The 22,215-nt window shown below is 43.5% G+C and overlaps 1 protein-coding gene across 1 annotated transcript in view; it reads right to left on the reverse strand.

The window, feature by feature from the left end:
* gas2l1 (growth arrest-specific 2 like 1) overlaps positions 1–11,426 on the reverse strand; it is a 101,784-nt gene extending 90,358 nt beyond the window's left edge. The window contains exon 1 of the mRNA XM_059988070.1: positions 10,230–11,426. Within this exon, the coding sequence (XP_059844053.1) occupies positions 10,230–10,841 (612 nt within the window). The 5' untranslated portion in view covers positions 10,842–11,426. The remainder of the gene's footprint in view (positions 1–10,229) is intronic.
* Between the last annotated feature and the right edge of the window lie 10,789 nt (positions 11,427–22,215).

Here is a 22,215-nt window from a genome sequence, read left to right on the forward strand (position 1 = left end):
TGGAAATGTTTGTAAGAATGTAAATGCTTTGAAGTCAATCTGAGAGGCAACCATACTCTGTGCTAACCATTCGAAACGATTGCTAGCCAAACAGAAAGCATACCAAGGCACAAATTCTGACTTTGTTCATTTTCTTTCCTTGAACCAAGTGATGCTATAACTTGAGGTGTCCAACAGGCTCAATGGCCTTCAGTTTGTGTAGACATGGGCAGAATTACAAGGGTGGCGGGGCAGCGCAGTGGTTAACACAATGCTGTACAGTACCAGCGATCCAGGTCCAATTCCTGCCACTGCCTGTAAGGAGTCTCTCCCTCTGACTGGGTGGGTTTCCTCTCTCTGCTTCAGTTCCCTCCCACGGATCAAAGGCCTACAGGTTGGTGGGTTAATTGGTCATTGTAAATTATCCTGTGACTGGGATTAAACTGTGGGGGGGGGGGGGGGGGTTGCTGGGCAGTGCTCTATCACAGTAAATAAATGATTGGATATATTTAATTGAACATATTTTATTTGGGTAATTTGATATCATTATTATCCTTCTAATGAAAATTCAAGGTTAAATAACATAGATAGTCAAGTTAAGGAAATTTTAAAACTTTCCAGTAACTACAAGCAGCGCTCTGCTCTCCTGAAACCATTGGTTTTCTTGCTGCTCCCTCAACAGTTTCAGTTTTTGTTTAGAAGTCTGAAAGTAAGTGCCAATATTTCCCCTCCTCCTCCTCCTCCCAAATAGTTGGAAATCACCTTTGATGAAACAAGGTTTGTAAACAATCCTCAATCTAAATCTACCTACCATTTTAAGGATACCCCAGACAGAGCTAAGCAAGGATACTCATAACCAAAAATCACCCTCCTGTATCTATCGAAAGACACCACAGCACCACAAATGCGAAGAAACCTCCATAGGTTATCGACCAACTGGGTAAATCAAAGTTAACCAGCGAAAGACTTGCATTCTAAACCAACAGAGCTAAAATAGTTTAAAAAGCAAACCGCTGGAGAGATTCAGGTCAGGCAGCATCAGTGGACGTGAAGGAATAGTCAATATTTCAGTTTGAGCTCTACAACCTACATGGACACCACAGTCCTGATGCAGGGTATTTGCCCTCTCATCCTTAGTGATAGATGACGTGGACTCTGGCCTGACTTCTCATTCCTCAATAATTCTTTAGTCTTGACAGATGTGCGACATTGCAGTCGGGTCTATCACATCCTTGACTGATCTCACCTAGCACCGGCACAAACCCAGATGGACCTTACCCAGGGTATTGATGAGAAATTGAGATGTTTAAAAAGCTCAGAGCAACAGAGTGAGCAGCTTCAAGTTCCTGGGCATGGACATCTCAGACGATCTATCCTGGGCCCGACATACTGATGCTATCACTAAGAAAGCATACTACTGGCTCTACTTCATGAGGAGTTTGAGTAGATTTGGCATGTCACCAAAGACTCGCTCAAATTTCTATGGACCTACAGTGAACAGCATTTTGATTGGTTGGCTCACAGCCTGGTACAGAGCCTCCAAATGCACAGGATCACCAGAGCCTTCAGACAGTTGGAGCCTCAGCTAGTTCCATCATGGGCACAAACCTCCTCAGTAACAAGGCCACCTTCAGGAAAGTGGCACCCATCATTAAAGACCCTCACCATCCAGTACATGCCCTCATCATATAACTACCCAGAGAGGAGGTTCAGGAACCTGAAGACCCACAGACAACATTTGGAGAACAGCTTCTTCCCCTCTGCCAAAGTTCTGAACAGATCATAAACACCACCTCTCTACTCGTCTTTTTTCACAGTTTTTGTAATTTATATAATTTTTTTTTTACTTTGCATTGTACTGCTGCTGCAAATCAACACATTTCATGACATTTGTCAGTGGTAGTAAATCTGATCCCGATTCTTCTTCAGTCAGCTCACCCTGCAGGCTAACCTGGAGAGATTCACCTAGTCATTACGGTACACAGGAAGACAAGTCAGTCCATCATGAATGGATGGCCATTTACCTGAACCTGTTAAAACATTTTTGCCCCCTCCAGGCACTTTCTGACCTGAGTAGAATTTCCAAACATTTTCTGCTATTATTTCAAGTTTCCCATATTCAACTTCAAAATCCAGTATTTTTTGCGTCATTGCTTTAACTAATTGATCCCAGTCTGACACTGCGCTCCAAAGTACTACAATGGTTTTCCTCTTGAAAACAAGGTCAATTCTTTTAAAACGTACAATCATGTTTCTTCTATTCTTTCAAGAAAAATCATTTAAAAATTTACTGCATAGGGTAAAAAGTTCTCATCTCACCATTTACTCTAATCAGACACTAAATAAATTTCCTTTGGCTATCAACTCACATCAGTGCAACCAGTTTCCCTTCATTCAAAATTCTTTAAAAGAATTACTGGACTCTTCAAAATAGTCATCTTCTTGACTACAGTTATTCCAGCCTTAACACAGAAGCTGATTATCCTCAAAATCATTCTAACTGGCTGCATCTCCATCTGGAATTGAAATAAGCTGCAGAGAGTTGGAAACTTAATCAGTTCCATCATGGGCACTAGCCTCTGTAGTATCCAGGGCATCTTCAAGGAGCAATGCCTCAAAAGGACAGCATCCATCATTACCGACTCCTATCACCCAGGTTGTTCACATTGCTATCTTCAAGAAGCAGGTACAGAAGCCTGAAGGCATACATTAATCGATTCAGGAACAGCTTCTTCCCCTCTGCCATCTGATTTCTGAATGGACATTGAACTTTTGAACACTACCTCATTTAATCTAACACTATCTCTTGTAATTCATTTTTTCTATTATTATTTATTGCATTATACTGCTGCTACAAAGACTACAAATTTTACAATGTATGCTGGTGTTATGAAACCTGATTCTGATCATTCCAGTAAATTTCCTAATGCAATATGCATATGCCAACTAGTGAAACTGTGTCACAGCAACAACCGTGCACCTATACTTCATCAGGAGTTTGAAGAGATTTGGCATGTCAACAAATACACTCAGAAACTTCTATAGAGTATTAGCCTACAAAGTACCCAGGGCATCTTTTGGGAGCAGTGTCTCAGAAAGACAGCATCCATTATTAAGGACCTCCAGCACCCAGGGCATGCCCTTTTCTCACTGTTACATCAGGTAGGAGATACAGAAGCCTGAAGGAACAGCTTCTTTCCCTCTGCCATATGATCCCTAAATGGACATTGAACCAGTGAACACTAACTCACTTTTTTAATATATTATTTATGTTTTTGCATGATTTTTAAGCTATTCAATATGTGTATAACTGTAATTGACTTATTTATTACTTTTTTTTCCCTCTTCTATATTATGTATTGCATTGAACTGCTGCTGCTAAATTAACAAATTTCATGACACATGCCGGTGTTAATAAACCCGATTCTGATAATGCATTTTCTTCACAATTTGGGCAGTACTGTGCCCCAAAAAGGACAAGAACAACTTTATACTTTCCACCAGTTATTGTACAACTTGCATTTTGTCAAGAAAGGCACAAAACCACTGTCAATGCCAAGAGTTCTTACTGCTCAGCATTCAACACTTGCAGGCTGACTTCCCAGTTTAGCAACAACCAGTTCTGCTCTGTGATCCATAAACCACAGGATAAACAGGCAAACTAAAAGATTGTTATCTTGGAATGCCAGTGGCTGCAGATACACATTCAAATAGATATGCCGCCCATCAACAAAGGTGCAAATACAATGAACAAATGACCTCCAAATTTGTGCCTATATAAATGTAAATTGCACTTCAACTGGTTTCTTAGGGATTTAAAACAAGTAGTTCTTCACAATCATATCACTGCTGGAAAATTTGCAATTGATTTGGCACCATTTTAGTCTATAAATCCACTTGATTGTGTATTAACTCAACACTTCTGTAATCATTAGCAAGTCAAGGATGCACAAACAGGGATATAATTTGCATGGAGAATAGTCCCTGCAAAGGTAATCACATTTAAAATGTTACACAGGAAATTGAAGCATTTATTTCCTTGTTAGTCTATCATAAAAATGTGATAACAGAAAGTATCAAGTGGGTTAAACAAAACCAAAAAGGATGATGAATGGTTTAACGTATGTAAAAAAAACTGGCAGAGTTTCTTCGAGGATTTAACTGGGAGAAGAGATATGGAAGTCTTTGGTAAAGTTTCATTAAGAGGTTAGTGTGCAAATTAAAACACTTGGGATTTGAGAAAATATGCCAGCAGACTCCATGCAGGAGGCAATGGGGTAAAGAGATTGGCCTTCTAGACCCCAGTCAGTTCAGATTGGCAAACAACACCTCCTCTACAACCTTCATTATTAGCACAGGAGTGCCACAGTGATGTGTACTTAATCCCCTGCTCTACACCTTTATACTATGAATGTGTGGCTAACTACAGCCATCAACCATCAGGCTCTTGAACTACACTCATTTAAGGACTCTTACCTGACATTTCAAACTCGTTATTTATTTATCTGCATTTGCACAGTTCCTGAAATTTATAGACCCTGTTTACAGTTACTGTTCTATAGATTTGCTAAGTATGCCCGCAGAAAAAGAATACCTGGGTTGTATGTGGTGACATACATGAACTCCAATAAATTTTACTTTGAACTTTGGATTATAAAATTATGAGGGGCAAAGACAGGGGGAAATAGAATTTTTTTCTCCCCCAGGAAGGGGAATCTGGGATTAGAGAGCACAGTTTAAAGTGAGGCAACTTTAAAGGGGCACACAAAAGAGGCAATCGTCTTGAATGAACTGTCAGAGGTGATGCTGTAGATACAATTACAGCCTTTAAAATGTATTTTGATAGGAACTAAGATAGGAAAGGCAGAGGAGATACAGGCCTAATGGATGCAAATGAGATTAGTGTAGCTAGAGATCTCAGTCTGCTTTGATGCAGACCAATAAGGCCCATTTCGTTGTTGCCTGACTATGATACCATGATTGGTGTTTGGGTCTCATCCATTTATTTTTCCCAATGAGGAAATCAAATGAATTTCCAAATTCACTGACGACATGAAACTGGGTACGGTCATGAAGACAATGCAAAGAGACTTCAAAATGAAATCTTTAGGCAAGTTGAGCGGGAAAATACAAGACACATGAGGTCATGCGACTTTGGGTAAATGCAATGTTATTCACTTTGATAGGGAAAACAGAAAGTCATTGGTTCATACTGGCGGCAGAGTAGCATAGTAATTAGCAAAACGCTTTGGAGTACAGGTGACTCCAGTTCAATTCCCAATGCTGTCTGTAAGGAGTTTGTACCTGCGTGTTTCCTCCGGATGCTCTGGCTTCCTCCCACAGTCCAAAGATGTTCCAGATGGGAGGCTAATCGGTCATTGTAAGATATCCTGTGATTAGGCAAGGGGAATTAAATCAGGGGGGTTGCTGGGTGGTGTGACTTGAAGAGGTGGAAGAGCCTATCCCACACTGTATCTCAATAAATAAATAAATTTCAGGGGTTCCCGACTGAGATCCACAGACCCCCTCAGTTAATGGTAGGGGTCCATGGCATATAAAAGGTTGGGAACCCCCGGCTTGAGTGAAGACAGATTGGGAAATGTTGAAGAACTAAAGGACTTGGGGATCCTTGTACGCTAGTCAAGGAAAGTGAACATACAGGTATAGTTAAGATGGAAGATCACTAGACTTAACCCTTGAATAGGAGGACTGATATAGGAGGAGTGATTAGGTTCCCTAGACCTGCATTCACTAGAATTTAAAAAAAGTGAGAGGAAACCATATTGAAACAAAAAAATTCATACATGGCTCAACAGGCTGAATGTAGAGAGGATGATTACCAATATCTTGGGGAATTTAGAGTCAAGTTTCAATATCACAGTATAAGGTTGACACGAGGACAAATGTCTTCACTCAGTTACTGATGAGCCTGTGGAATTCTCTACCATATTTGCAGTGGACCTCAAGTTAGTAAATATATTTAAGAGTGAGATGAATATCCAGACACAAAAGGCATCAAGGAAGGCAGAATTATTTAATTGAAATAGAGGATAGGCTTTGATTGTATTGAATGGAGAAGCAGGCCTGAAAGATTTCAATGGGCAATTCCTACTCTTTGCCACATGCAGAGATGAGTCATTGTAAGACCTTAGAAGCAGAATTAGGCCATTTGGCCTGTCGAGTCTACTCCACCAGTTACTCATGGCTGATCCATTTTCCCCCTCAGCCCCAATCTCCTGCCTTCTCCCCATGTCCTTTCACAAGATCACAAGACAAAGGAGCAGAAGTAGGCCATTCAGCCCATTGAGTCTGCTCTGCCACTCCACCATGAGCTAAACTATTCTCCCATCTAGTTCCAATTTCTGGCTTTTTCCCCATATCCCTTGATACCCTGACTAATTAGATACCTATCAATCTCCTCCTCAAGCACCCTCAATGATTGGGCCTCCACAGCTGTATGTGGCAACGAATTCCATAAATCCATGACTCTCTGGCTAAAAATTTTTTCCTCATCTCTGTTTTAAATGGGTACCCTCTAATTCTAAGACTGTGACCTGTTGTCCTTGGACTCACCCACCAAGGGAAACAGCCTTTCCACATCTACTCTGTCTAACCCTTTCAACATTCGAAATGTTTCTATGAGATCCCCTCTCATTCTTCTATACTCTAATGAATACAATCCAAGAGCCGACAAACGCTCCTCATATGTTAGTCCCTGCATTCCAGGAATCATCGTGCCCTAACTAATAAAGAATCAACCTCTGCCTTGAATATGCCCAATGACTTGGCCTCCACTGCAGACTGTGGCAACAAATTCAAAAGAATCACCACTCTCTGGCTGAAGAAATTCCTCCTCATCTCCATTCTAAAAGGACACCCCTCTACTCTGAGGCCATATCCTCTGATCTTGGTCTCTCCCACCATAGGAAACATCCTCTCCACATCCACTCTATGGGGGCCTTTCAAAACTCGATAAGTTTTAATGAGGCCACCTCTCATTCTTGTGTTTAAAGGTCAACTAAGCAAACCTATAGAACAGCAACTGTAACTTGCATATGTAAAATGTTATCACTGGAAGGCATGCGTGATCTCCCACTCATTCAGAATACAACACCCCAAAAACCCAAGTTCAAGGAGATAATTTTTACTGAATTCACTCACACACAATAAAATAGAAACACCCGCAGGTTCAACAGAAAGCAACATGTGCATTCAAAACTTGAGCAGGGCTTCATGCTTCGCAACTGTTTTAATTAAAAAATCTTTAATTTGTGACTTATGCTTTCAATATTTTTCCATAATTTTCATCAGGGTGTTACACTGGCTTCAATCAATGAAACAATATAGGTGTTTGGAACAGACTGCTCCAACCCAGGCAATGGCTAATCAACTATCCTGGCGAGATCAGTGTCCAGATTCCCTGAACCAGCCATTCTTACTGGTCAATCATTACCAGTACCCTGGAATAAAGCAGTTGAGGCAGGAAATTACAAAACTACTAGAGTATTGTCCTGAAACCACGATAACTCAGAAGAATGCTTTTATTATTCCCCTTTACACTTTAAAGTCAATAATGGAAAATCTAGCTAACTCCTACGAAGAGGTTTGCTCTTATAAGGCAATTATTATGCTCCCAAGTCATATTCAGCTGTACAAGCTAAGGGGATCCACACTTAGTGGCCACCTGAGTAGACAGCTCCTACTCAATGACTTGGCCTCCACACATTCACCACTCTCTGGCCTAATTAAATTCCTCTTCATCTCATTCTAACTCGCAGTAAAGTGGTGACTGAGTGTATGTTTGGGGTCCTCTGTTGCTGTAGCCCATTTGCTTCAAGGTTCAATGTGTTGTGCATTCCGACATGCCCTCCTGCACACCACTGCTATAACGAGTGGTTATTTGAGTTAATGTCACCTTCCTGTCAGCTTGAAGCTCCCTGGACATTCTCCTCTGACCTTGCTCATTAACCAGGCATTTTCACCCGCAGGACTGTCACTCACTGAACTTTATTTTTGTTATTTTGCACCAATCTCTGCAAACTCTAGAGGCTCTTGTGCGTGAGAATCCCAGGAGATCAGCAGTTTCTGAGATACTCAAGCTACTCCGTCTGGCACCAACAATCATTCCACCATCAAAGACACCTGGGTCACATTTCTTTCCCATTCAGATGTTTGGTCTGAACAACCAAAGCTCTTGACCATGTCTGCGTGCTTTTATGCATCGAGTTGCTGCCTCATGACTGGCTGATTAGACACTTGCAATAACCAGCAGGTGTACCTAATAAAGTGGCCACTGGCTGTAGATAGGACAATGGTGAAAAATTTTGGCAGAAGTGTCTATGACAAGAACGTATCGGCTTACGGCAAGGGATTTGAGAATTTGCTTTCCACCCTAAGGGTGTCTGGAACCTGGAATGCATTGCACGAAGTGGTCTTGGAGGCAGTGACCATCTCGGAGCATGAAATGCAATGGCTTGGAAGGCTATGAGCCAAGTAAACATAGACAACCTACAGGACAGTACAGGCCCTTCAGCCCATAATGCTGTGCTGAACCTGTATTCACTTTAGAAATTACCTCGGGTTACCCATAGCCCTCTATATTTCTAAGCTCCACGTACCTGTCCAGGGGCCTCTTAAAAGACCCGATTGAATCTGCCTCCACCACGGGTGCTGGCAGCCCATTCCTCACACCCACCACTCTGTGTAAAAAAAACTTAACCCTGACATCTCCTCCGTACCTACTTCCAAGCATCTTAAAACTGTGCCCTCTCATGTTAGCCACTTCAGCCCTGGGGAAAAGCCTCTGACTAGCCACACAATCAACGCCTCTCATCATCTTATACACCTCTATCAGGTCACCTCTCACTCCCATCGCTCCAAGGAGAAAAGGCCGAGTTCACTCAACCTACTCTCATAAAGCATGCTCCCCAATCCAGGCAACATCGTTGTAAATCTCCTCTGCACCCTTTCTATGGTTTCCACATTCTTTCTGCAGTGAGGCGGCCAGAACTGAGCACAGTACTCCAAGCAGGGTCTGACCAGGGTTCTTCTCTTTCCAGTACTCTGGAACTGAGGAAAGGGGCTGGCATAGATGGGTTGTTAATGGCAAGCGAGGGGGAGGCCATTCCTGTGCTTTAAGGTTCAATGACTGTTTGAAAAAAAGCTACTGGGTATGCACAGCTCCAATCACACATCCTGACTGGAACGTAGAGGGACTTGGGGATCCTCATACAATGATTTTTAAAAAGTGCTGGAACTATTCAGAGTAGAGAAATGAGAGTTGATGTTTCAGATCACAATAAGTCAGAAGAACAAACACAAAATGCTGAAGGAACTCAACAGATCAGGTAACATCTATGAAAAGGAATGAACAGTTGACGTTTCAGGCCCGGATGCATCAGCAAGATCGGAAGTGAAGGAAAAAGAAACCAGAATAAGAAGGTGGGTAGGAGGGGAAGGACAAACTAGCAACTGATCTATGGAACTAGATGTGGGAGAAGGTGGGTAGGAGGGATGAAGCTGGGGGGTGATAGGTGAGAGAGGTAAACGGCCGAAGGAAGAACCTGGCAGGAGAGAAGCCTGGACCATAGGAGAAAGATGATGAGGAGGGGACCCAGAGAGGTGATGGGCAGGTGAGAAGGGGTAGAAGGGGTGCCAGAATAGTAATGAAAAAGAGAAGAGAAGCGGGGGGGGGGGGGTTGAAATTACCAGAAGTTAGTGAAATCAATGTTCATGCCTTTGGGTTGGAGGCTACCCAGGCAGAATGAGATTTGCTCCCCCAACCTGAGAGCAGCCACAACAGGGGCAGTGGAGGAGCCTGAACATTTGTCAGGAATCTCTTTAGACACTGCTAGGCTATTGATTTTCAAAATGAAGACATTATCATCAAAATCACAGAAGCTAAATGCAGGTTCCACTCTGAGCAAAACTATATACCAGTACGGAATGGAACCTGCACATCACTTACCAAACTTTACTCAAAGTGACCTTATTGGTAATGCTATTTCCACTACTGACACTGTACACTGCTACCCAATGTCAGCAGAGCTCCCACAGATTGATCAGTATTGGGTTGATATGAACTAAAACTGAAGCACTTTCAGCGCGCTGTTAAAAGAGGCTGGCCCCGCAGTGATGTGACAACGTGTAATTGTAAACAGGGAGCCACGAGGTGAACTGGGAATTATTGTACGGCAGTGCCCCGGGCAGCTGAGTTGCCTGTAGGTCTGCCTTGAAACGGGCAATCTTACCATGGCGTCCAGATTTTTAAAGTCACACAGCCTCCTCTGGGCTCGGGGACGGAACGTCTCCTCGTCGAGCGGCTCTTCCAACGCGTCGCGGATCTCCTCGTCGATCTCCTCCTCCATCTGGATCAGCATCGGGGCCAACATGCCGAACTTGGACCCCCGCCTGGCCACCTCCAGCAGGCATAGCACGAAGTTTTTCTCGTTCTTGCGGAGGACCAGGTCGTTGGTCTCGAACATCAGCGCGTCCTGGATGCCCAGGTCATGACGGCACCAGTCAATGAAGTTGGACACGTTGTCCCTGGCGATGAAGGAGCCGGGCTGCACGTTCTTGGAGGCGAAAGTCACTCCGTTGCGGGGAACCTTCATCCTCTTGGCCACCTCCGGGCACTTGTGCTCAAACTCCAGGGCAGTCTGGTTGACGTTGTTGGAGTGTTGGCACAGGGCACATCCCGTCTCCAGTGTTTCCATGAAAGAGTCCACATGTACGTCCAGATCGTACAGGGCGTTGAGCCACTCGGCCAAGTCCTCCTTCATAGCGTACAGATACTCCTCGCTGGATCTGAACGGGCGGATACTCTTACTGGCCGCCGACTGGATGTTCTTCTGTTCCGCCATATTCCTCAACTAGCCGCCGGCCCCTCCCCTTTTAACTCCTCCGCTCTCCTCGCTTGAAATTGCTGTGTCAACCCGGGCTCCAGGTGATTCGCTCTGGTTAATATCCCCCGCCCATGCACAATGAGGGTTAGTTCCAGATTGGGCGCCCAGATGAATCCCTGCGTCTCTCTCTGCCCGTTGACTATCGTTCTTGGTCTGTTGCCATTGCGCGCCGGTCGTCTCCGCTGAAGCGCAGCGACCACTCTTCCGACTGCCGCGCCGGGCGGTTTCAGATGCCGCCCTGACCAGGGATGACTAGTTTCTTCTCAGATGACTCCCTCCTCCCTCCGCATCGGAAGAGCCTCCCAGTAAATCAGACAGCGACCCACCTGGCGAGCGCAAAAACTCTTTGCCGGCTGCTCATCTCATCGGGTCGGCAGCCCGGCGCCTTCTCCGCTGCGCTCGTTTGCAGCCCAAGCCTTGCGCTTCGGGTGGAAGCGATACGTTTCCGGTTGCTCCATTATTTTCGGCAAGCTTTCTCTTCCAGCTCGGCCTCTGTTTATATCCTGACTACTTTTAACTCCATGGAAACCGACCACTTCCCCCCCCCCCTCCCCGACCTCCGCCCAGATTCGCAGAGCTCTTGTACGCCCAGCTGAGAGAGTGTGTGCAAAGTTAACAAATACCGACCAATCTGTCAAAGACGAGGTAAAAGAAATCGAGCCTCCCGTTAGAAACAGTTAAATTATGTGAATGCGCTTGTTAGTTACACGTAGATATTTTGGCCCTGAAATCTGCAATGATGTAATTTGCTGATCCTGTGTCAGGGATCTAGATTGGTTCGCAAATCATTTGCAAAAGTCCCATTACCTCACTGAACTGCTGGGAAGAGTAACGCCACTGCAACGCCTGCCAATATTTTTAAGGGAGTTGCCTTAATTTGGTACCGTGAGGACTGGCTGTATGTCATAAGGTATAACACAAACGGCAGACATTCACTTTATGAAGATGGAAAATACAGACTTTAGCTCAAGGGAGAATTGGGGGGGGGGGAGAACAACAGTATTGGAAGGAGAAAGACAGACGGGGTTAGATACTCGCCTGCAGGCAATTATACAACATTATGACACTAAATAATGCAATATAACTAGATCGTACTGGGAAGACGGTGTCCACAGTGCACAGATGGCTAATAACAGATGGAGTATTAAGCAGAGGCTAGAGTCTGGGAATGCAGAGATGGTCTTTAAAATGACCGAGAACATGGGACAATTGTCACGAGATTATCCTGTCTGAACTAATGCAAATTACGATATAAAGGAAACTATCGTAAATATACAACACACATACTTGACATAAATACCTGATTATCGCTACATCACTAGACAAGTGTTAAATTTAGATCTAGGTGGGCGTCCCACTTCGTCCCGATTGTACTTCTAAATCGAAGCGGTATTGATTACCCGCGACACCATGTCAGTATTGAAATCTGTGTATGAAAGAGAGTTAATGAATTATTAATTTGCTTTCAAGGACTTCTCAGCAAAACTTCATTCTTTTGTCGGGATGGGTTAGGTGGGTTTTCAGATTCACTCATTTGCAAGGAGGGGTGGGAGTGGGGGCATAGTTTACAATTCCGGAGCTGTGCCGATTGAGGCGAAGTATGCATCGTAAACGCAATGTCTGGATTAGCGCTAGTTCATTGCGGAAGCACGCAGGACTGGGAGGTCCGCAGATTGTGTCGAGTTAGCAAACTTCAGGACGGTAGGGCGCCGTTTAGAGTGATATGGCTACAGGGCCCTACGTATTCTGCAGGATGTTTGCTTAACTCCACCACCGGAAGGGATTTAAGATTTTATGGGAGGAATACATTGTGCATTAGATAGGAGAAAGATTGCGGTCTGAAACCATTTTAATCGCATAGAGGCAGGTCACGGCAACTGTTAAAGTGATTTAATCCAGTGTCATTTAATGTTCGTAAAGGGCGCACTGAATTGAGACTTTCAATAACAAAACTGCACAGAAATAAGGAACGGGTTTAAGCAGGGCTTTGGGTGTGCGATGCCTACTGGCTCCTTTTTAGGAAGAGCGCCGACTTGGGATCATTGCAATTCCGTGGGTTCTGAGGCAGCAATTGGAAATCGCCGTGGGAACAGCACACGCTCCCTCAGAAAGGGGACAGGAAGTACCCGACGGGCCGGCGGGATGGTCCGATCAGGGGCTTTGTGTGCGGCCAGGTGCATGGACTGTCCATTCTCAATGCTCCTTCCCACCTTTGAATGGTAATGGCCCAGGGCTGGGGTTGTTAAATTTCTTGAAGAGTATCCTTGATTATTTGGAGAGCCAAGTGATTGTCTCTCCTTAAAAACAAGTAGCACATCATATATTAATTAACTTAGTCTAAGTCAGTACAGGATACTGTTACAGCAGCTGTAAGTTCCACAGGTGTGGTAGAAAGGTCAGTAACATCATGAAGGATCCCACCCGCTCTGCTCATGGTTGCTGGTCCCACTCTGTCAGAGAAGAGGCCACGCGTAGCATCCACGCCAGGACCACCAGGCTCAAAAAGTTACTTTCCCCAAGCAGTAAGGGTGATCAATACCTCCCCCACACTCGCCGCCACCGCTACGGTATAATTCCCTGCCAGAGTCACCCTCATGTACAGATACAACATTGATAGGCCTTATTTTCAACAATGATATGAGACAGCCTGCAGAGAAGTCAACACCATTCTACAGAGTGCCAGGAAAGCAACGCCCACCTCAATGTAAAACAAATGGAGTAGAAGGCGGATTACGGGAGGAATGGAGACAGGCTAGCCCCTATTGACATCAATGGGACTGTAGTTGAGAGGGTGAGCAGCGTCAAGTTCCTCGATGTACAAATCACCGAGGATCTCACCTGGACTGTACATACCGGCTGTGTGGTGGGGGAAAAAAAGCACAGCAGCGCTCCTTTCACCTCAGACGGTCAAAGAACTTCGGCATGAGTCCCCAAATCCCCAGGACTTTCTACAGGGGCACCATCAAGAGCATCCTGATTGGCTGTACTGCCCTCAATCTCAGGGCACTGCAGAGAGTGGTGCAGACAGCAGAGCGAATCCGTGGATTGGAATTTCCCACTCTTCAGGACATTTACAGCAGCAGGTGCGCAAAAAGGGCCTGGAGGAGCATCAGGGACTCCAGCCACCCTGGCCACAAACTGTTTTCAGCTGCTACCGTCTGGCAAACAGTACCACAGCATTAAGGCCAGAACCAACAGGCGCTGGGAGAGCTTCTTTCACCAGGCCATCAGATTTATCAATACGCACTGATCTGATTGCATAACTGACTGTACATTCATGTACATTTAACAATTATGTATACAATCTTAGTGTGTGGGCAATATCCTCCCACTTTTTCCTTCCTTATTGCTTGTAATGCAACGGAGACGCAATATAAAGATTTTTTATGTTTCAAAATGGATGTAAAAATAAAATTCTAATTCTAACTCTAATTTCACTCTTGTATCTAGTGTCACTTTATGTACATATAATTTATGTATTTATATATATTGTTTTTTTTTAATCACTGTGTTCCTTATCTTTCCGTGTTTTTACATGCTGCATTGGATCCGGAGTAACAATTATTTCCTTCTCCTTTACACTTGTGTACATTAAACTGTCTTGGAATCTTGTACAGCAGCTAGTATTCAGTTTGCATCGAGTAAGTTTTCACTGCAAAAGGGCATGAGCTGCGACCAACAGTGCCATCTGGTGTTCATTTGGTGTTATGCACAGAGAAGTTGTAGGATGTAAAAGCATTTTCTTTTCTATGTATTTCGGCAGCTAAAGACTGATCGATGTTCTTCTATTCAGATCTTCGATTTTTTTTTCTTAACACACTCATTTTGGCGTTTCCTTTTGTAACACGATACTGAAGAATGACCACAGTAAATATTTTTAATTAATTTAAAACAGTATTTCTTACTTTCAGGATCACTTATGATGTTGGCTGCATTGTAGAGACATAGCAGGCAGACAGTTATTCATTAATAGCCATTTATTGATGAAACAACAATATTTATAAGGTAATGATGGTAGGGTGGAGGTTAAATTACCAGATTAGTAATCTGGAAATTTGGACAAATAATAATTGGGGTGAGTTCAAATCCCAATTACCAGTGTGGAATTAAAAGCCAGTTAATATTCTTTAATTCTGGGGGAAATGTCAACCAGCCCACGTGAAAGTACCTCAATTGTAATGAAATCCCAGTTGGTTCACCAATGTCCTTGAAAGGAAGAAGTCATCCATCCTTACCTGGCATAGCATGTGACTTGTAGTGGTTGACTTTAAGAAGCCTTTTGAGGCGGCCCAGCATCTTGTATCTGTTGCAGATACACTACATCAAAATGCTTATCAGAGATAGAACACAACTGGACAGAGCACCCATTGTCCAGCTGGCCATCGAATATGGCTGAGGTAAAGTCACTCTCAGCTGAGCCAACCCTGCAAAGCCCTCCTTTGCAAATATCTGGGGATTGCTATCTAAATTGGGAGAGTGATCCCACAGCTGGTACGGTAATTTCAATGTAGAATTGCTAAGATTGTTGAGAGATTAAAAGATAGATTTGTGTAAATGGTCTGTGTAGACTGGATAGGCTAAAGGGCTTGTTTCTATGCTGGAGTTCCCTATGACTGTGACTAAGCATGCACGGTTCTGACACAGTGGTATTCACAAGATTATACCTTGCAGTCAACATACCAGACAGCTTCATTACATTGCCTGTGTATGTCTTCCATCATTGGCAGGATAGACGCATTAGAGTTGGTGGTGTAGTGGCTTATAGACAAGAGATACTTGTCCTTGGGTTTCTCAATATTATAGGTCTTGTGGCATCAGGTTGAACTTTGGCAAGGAAACTTAACCTTGGTTGCAAGCTATAGTCCTCCCTCTGCTGATGAATTAGTTCTCATCTATATAAAAAAAAGCAGAATTACTGAAAGTACCAAGTGCATAAAATGGCTTGGTAGTGCCATCACCGACCTTGCTGAGACTTGAATGAAAAATCTGCCACGCTGGATCTGTGCAAATGACCAATATGAAGGGTAAATCTACTTGACCTTATCCTCCCTAAGCCAATGCATCTGACATAGAAGTGCTCACAGCAAACTTCTTGTGGAAACAATCTCCCATCAAAGAATGGAGAACCCCCCGCCCCGAGTCCTCATCTTGGTGATTGCAGAGACTCATCTGGACCAACCACATCAATATTGTGCTTAAAAGAACAGAGGTTTGGGATCACCTTGATCAGTGACTCACTGCTTCTCCTCTGAGTGACAAATCAGAAGCTTTGGTGGGGGGGCTGGAAATCAGGTTTATAGGACTGAAAATATACGAGGTCCCACCACCATAAGAAAGTATAGGGAGGTATATTTAACATTTATTTAAGTAATAGGGTAATTATGGGGACACAAAATGGCATTGTTAGGAAAGGTGAGGGAAAATCCATTGCATTTTTATGAACAATCAGGACTTGAGTGTAGCTAGGGATGAGTGACAATCTGTACACCAGTTCAGAGGACCTAGGTAATGTTATAAAGAATTATTATTGAGGGGGGTATTGTAGATGGAGTATTTAGAAACAGGATAAATTTCACTCTATTATAAGATCAGATGTGGCAATGTTGGTGATTACAGTGTTTGGTTTCATTTGCAATCCTCTAAATGTTGTGATTGAACATGTTTACAAGTGGCAAGACCTAGGTGACGTTCTACATGGGATGATATATATGCTACATAGTAATCAGGCAGAACCACCTCCTTGCAAAATGAAACGTCCTCACTTCATTACAGGAATCCCTGTTCTGTGATCACTTATATGAGGGAAGGAGCATCTGAGACGGCTCTGAGCACCTCAGGTTTTAACAACAAGAGCATGTGGAAGTCGTGTGCAAATGAAGTCCTAACAACTTAGCTCAAGGTCGCCTGCTCAACCTGTTGCAGAATCTATAGATCCTTCTTGGGACTCTTTGATCACCCCAGATCTGACAATATATAGTACATGAAAGATATATGTGAGGGTACTGAAGGTAAATCAGATTTGTCAAAACAGAACCATATGGGATTGAGTCATGAGGAGGGTGCAAAGACACTGAGTGGTAATTTAGAGATGTTGTGAGTAAGAAAATGTAACATCCTTACTGACTCATGGCAGATACAGTATAATGTGAATAAATGTGAAGCTTTCCACTTCAGCAAGCAATAAACAGAAAGGCAATGTATTATTTAAATGGTGATAGCTTGGGAAACAAGAGAAAATCTGCAGACACTAGAAACCCAAGCAACAAACACAAAGTGCTGGAGGAACTCAGCAAGCCAGGCAGCATCCATGGAAAAAAAGTACAGTCGATGTTTCAGGCTGAGGCCCTTCGGCAGGACTGGAAGAAAAAATTCACCAATCAACTTTCCAGCTCTTTACTTTAGCCCTCCCCTCCCGGTTTCACCTATCACCTTGTGTGTGTGTGTGTGTGTGTCTTTCCCCCTCCCCCACCCTTTAAATCTACTCATTTTTCTTTCTCCAGTCCTGCTGAAGTCAGCCTGAAACGTTGACTGTACTTTTTTTTCCGTTGATGCTGTCTGGCCTGCTGAGTTCCTCCAGCATTTTGTGTGTATAGCTTGGGAAATGTTGATGTGCAGTGGGTCTGGGGCCATCTTTGTATTCCTGTCCAAGAAAGCAAACATGCAGATATAGCAAACAGTTAAGGCGGCACATGATAGCATGGCTTTTATTGCGATTTGGATTGAATATTGGGGCAAAAATGTCATTATAATTATTAAGGCCTTGGTGCGACCATATCTGAAGCATTGTTGCTCCTTGAGTTATATAGCATGGAAACAGAGCTCTCAGCCCACCAAATCCATGCCAAGCATCAAGCACCTATTTAGCCTAGTTACATTCTATTCTGATGTTTGCATTAAATCTTCCAGAAAACCCCATTCACCTACACATTGGGAGGGACTTACAGAGGCTAATTAACCTACCGACTTGGGATGTGAGAGAAAATAAAGCACTAAGAAATCTCATGTGGAGGAAACCCACGGCAGATGTGTACACCAGAGATCAGGCTGAAATTCACTGGAGATGTAAGGCATGAAGCTCTGGTTGCTGCACCACTATATTGCTCCCTTATCTCCTATCGAACATAGGATACATTTTCCATAAGGGAGAGCAATGAAGGTGTGCCAGCCTGATTCCTGGAACAGCAAAACTGTCCTATAAAAAGAGCTTGGATCAAATAGGTTTCTATTTATTGGAGTTTTGGAAGAACAAGAGATCTTGTTGACAGAGATCGACAATAACATGTTTCTGACAGCTGGGCTTGTGGGCAGTTGTGGTATCCAGAACTCGGTCTCAGAATCAACCTATGTGATAATATATTTAGGACTGAGAAATTCCTTTCCCAATTGGTGAATCAATGGGATTCTCCATTACAGAGGCATATGACAGATACATTTCTCAACACAAAGGGCATTAGGTAGCATGGAAGTGGGGTCAGAACAGGGGTATTGTAATGGGGTTTCAGCCATGCTCATATTAAATGGTAGAGCAAGCTTGAAGGGCTCAAAGACTTGAGAGATTGCCTTGTAGAATTTCAGTCAGTGTGTGCTGTATTCCACAGCAATCTTTACCCTTTAAAGTGGAGAAGGCACCAACCAAGAAACAAGCACTTGAACAATTACATTAGAAGTACAGTGTAATTGGTTTCATTATAGGGGCAGACACACAGAGAGACAGGTTTGCAATAAATAGCTGACAAAAATATTAGCAATGGTCAAGATAATTAAATACGGACGTACAATACTTCGGTGTTAAGATGGTAACCCATATAGGCAGGGAGAAGGGGTTCATTAAATCGTTTCTTCTATCCATTTGATCTATTGAAAGTTTTTTTAAAATTGTAGATAATGTGAGATGATAGGTTAAGTTGCTATTGATGCCACTTGTTGATCATTAACTGAATATAAGAAATGATTTGCTAACTCAGCTTAGGCTCTTGGCAGGAAGCCTGCAAGGGCTTCAGTTTCTAGCTTTGACAGGAAGAAATTAAGTATATCAGCAGCAAAAGGACTGTATGTTTTAAAGGTGATTGTCATAACAGTCAAACAGTTAAAAGTGGATTGGAGTATAGGGGGAAATTGTTTTAAGACAATACAGTGATGCAAGTCTGGCATAACAATTTATATCATAAGACCATAAGACAAAGGAGCAGAAGTCAGCCATTCGGCCCATTGAGTCTGCTTCGCTATTCCATCATGAGCTGATCCAATCTCCCCTTTAGTCCCATTCCCCCGCCTTCTCACCATAACCTTTGATGCCCTGACTACTCAGATACCTATCAATCTCTGCCTTAAATACACCCAATGACTTGGCCTCCACTGCCGCCCGTGGCAACAAATTCCAGAGATTCACCACCCTCTGGCTAAATTTTTTTTTCGCATCTCTGTTCTGAATGGGTGCCCTGCAATCCTCAAGTCATGTCCTCTTGTATTAGACTCCCCCTCTATGGGAAACAACTTTGCCACATCCACTCTGTTCATGCCTTTCAACATTCAAAATGTTTCTGTGAGGTTTCCCCCTCATTCTTCTAAACTCCAAGGAGTACAATCCAAGAGCGGGCAAACGTTCCTCATATGTTAACCCTCTCATTCCCAGAATCATTCTAGTGAATCTTCTCTGAACCCTCTCCAATGTCAGCACATCCTTTCTTAAATAAGGAGCCCAAAACTGCACACAGTATTCCAAGTGAGGTCTTACCAGTGCCTTATAGAGCCTCGACATCACATCCCTGCTCCTATACTCTATTCCTCTAGAAATGAATGCCAACATTGCATTCGCCTTCTTCACCACCGACTCAACCTGGAGGTTAATCTTAAGGGTATCCTGCAGGAGGACTCCCAAGTCCCGTTGCATCTCAGAACTTTGAATTTTTCTCCTTATTTAAATAATAGTCTGCCCGTTTATTTCTTCTACCAAAGTGCATGACCGTACACTTTCCGGCATTGTAATTCATTTGCCACTTCTTTGCCCATTCCCCCAATCTATCCAAGTCTCTCTGCAGACTGTTTCCTCAGCACTACTGGCCCCTCCACCTATCTTTGTATCATCAGCAAACTTAGCCACAAAGCCATCTATTCCATTATCCAAATCGTTGATATACAACGTAAAAAGTGGCTCCAACATGGACCCCTGTGGAACACCACTGGTAACCGGCAGCCAACCAAAATGGGATCCCTTTATTCCCACTCTGTTTCCTGCCAATCAACCAACCCTCTATCCACGTATGTAACTATCCCATAATTCCATGGGCTCTTATCTTGTTTAGCAGCCTCACGTGTGGCACCTTGTCAAAGGCCTTCTGAAAATCCAAATACACAACATCCACTGCATCTCCCTCATCTAGCCTACTTGTAATTTCTTCAAAAAATTGCACTAGGTTTGTCAGACAGGATTTTCCTTTAAGGAAACCATGCTGAGTTCTGCCTATCTTGTCATATGCCTCCAGGTACTCCGTAACCTCATCCATGACCATCGACTCCCAACAACTTCCCAACCACTGATGTCAAGCTAACAGGTCTATAATTTCCTTTTTGCTTCCTTGCCCCCTTCTTAAATAGCAGAGTGACATTTGCAATCTTCCAGTCCTCTGGAACCAGGCCAGAATCTATCGACTTTTGAAACATCATTGCTGATGCCTCCAGTCTCCACTGCTACTTCCTTCAGAACACGAGGGTGCATTCAACCTGGTCCAGATTTATCTACCCTTAGACTATTCAGCTTCCTGAGTACTTTCTCTGTCATGATTGTGACTGTGCATATTTCTCTTCCCTGACACCCTTGAATGTCCGGTATATTGCTGATGTCTTCCTCAGTGAAGACTGATGCAAAAGTTCCTCCGCCATCTCATCTCCCATTAGTTTCTCCAGCATCATTTTCTATCGGTCCTATATCTACTCTCACCTGTCTTTTACTCTTTATATCTTTGAAAAAGCTTTTAGTATCCTCTTTGATACTATTTGCTAGCTTCCTTTCATAGTTCATCTTTTCCCTCTTAATGACCTTCTTAGTTTCCTTTTGTAGGTTTTTAAAAACTTCCAAATGCTCTGTCTTCCCACTAATTTTTGCTTCCTTGTATGCCCTCTGCTTTGCTTTTACTTTGGCTTTGACTTCTCGCCAGCCACAGTTGCATCCTTTTTCAATTTGAAAATTTCTTCTTCTTTGGAACACATCTGTCTTGCACCTTCCTCACTTCTCACATAAACTCCAGCCACTGCTGCTCTGCCGTCCTTCCCGCTAGTGTCCCTTTCCAGTCAACCATGGCCAGTTCCTCTCTCATGCCACTGCAATTTCCTTTACTCCATTGAAATATCGACACATTGGATTTCGGCTTCTCTTTCTCAAATTTCATAGTAAACTCAATCATGTTATGATCACTGCCTCCAAAGGGTTCCTTCACTTCCATCTAATCACCTCACAATACCCAATCCAGTACAGCTGATCCCCTAGTGGGCTCAACAACAAGCTGTTCTAAAAAGCCAACTCGTAGACATTCTACAAATTCTCTCTCGAGGTCCAGTGCCAACCTGATTTTCCCAATCCACTCGCATGTTAAAATCCCCTACAATTATCATAACACTGCCCTTTTGGCAAGCCTTTTCTATTTCCTTTTGTAATTTGTAGTCCACATCACTGCAGCTGTTTGGAGGCCTGTAGATAACTGCCATCAGGGTCCTTTTACCCCTGCGATTTCTTAGCTCAACCCATAAAGATTCTGTGTCAATTCTTTCTAATGATTTAATATAATTTCTTACCATTAAAGGCACGCCACCCCGTCTACATACCTGCCTATCCTTCCGATATACTGCGCATCCTTGGATGTTCAGCTCCCAGAGACACGTATCCTTTAGCCACATCTCAGTGATTGCCACAATATCATACCTACCAATCTAACTGTACAAGAAGATCATCCACCTTATTCCTTATGCTGCATGTATTTAAGTATAACACCTTAAGTCCAGTATTTGGTACTTTTTGCATTAATTGCACTGCAACTTATCCCAATAGCTGCAAATTTGCCCCATCACCTGCCTGTCCTTGACATCCTTACTGCTCACTACCTTAGATCTATTTCTGTTTTCCCTCTCCTCCGCTCCATTTCGGTTCCCATCCCCCTGCCAAATTAGTTTAAACCCTCCCTAACAGCTCTATTAAACCCTCCAACCAGGATACTGGTCGGCCTAGGATTTAAGTGTAACCCGTCCTTTCATGTACAGGTCACACCTGCCCCAAGAGGTCCCAATAATCCAGAAACTTGAATCCCTGCCCCCTGCTCCAATCCCTCAGCCACTCATTTAT

The sequence above is a fragment of the Hypanus sabinus genome, chromosome 13 (assembly GCF_030144855.1).
Source record: "Hypanus sabinus isolate sHypSab1 chromosome 13, sHypSab1.hap1, whole genome shotgun sequence".
Lineage (NCBI taxonomy): Eukaryota > Metazoa > Chordata > Chondrichthyes > Myliobatiformes > Dasyatidae > Hypanus > Hypanus sabinus.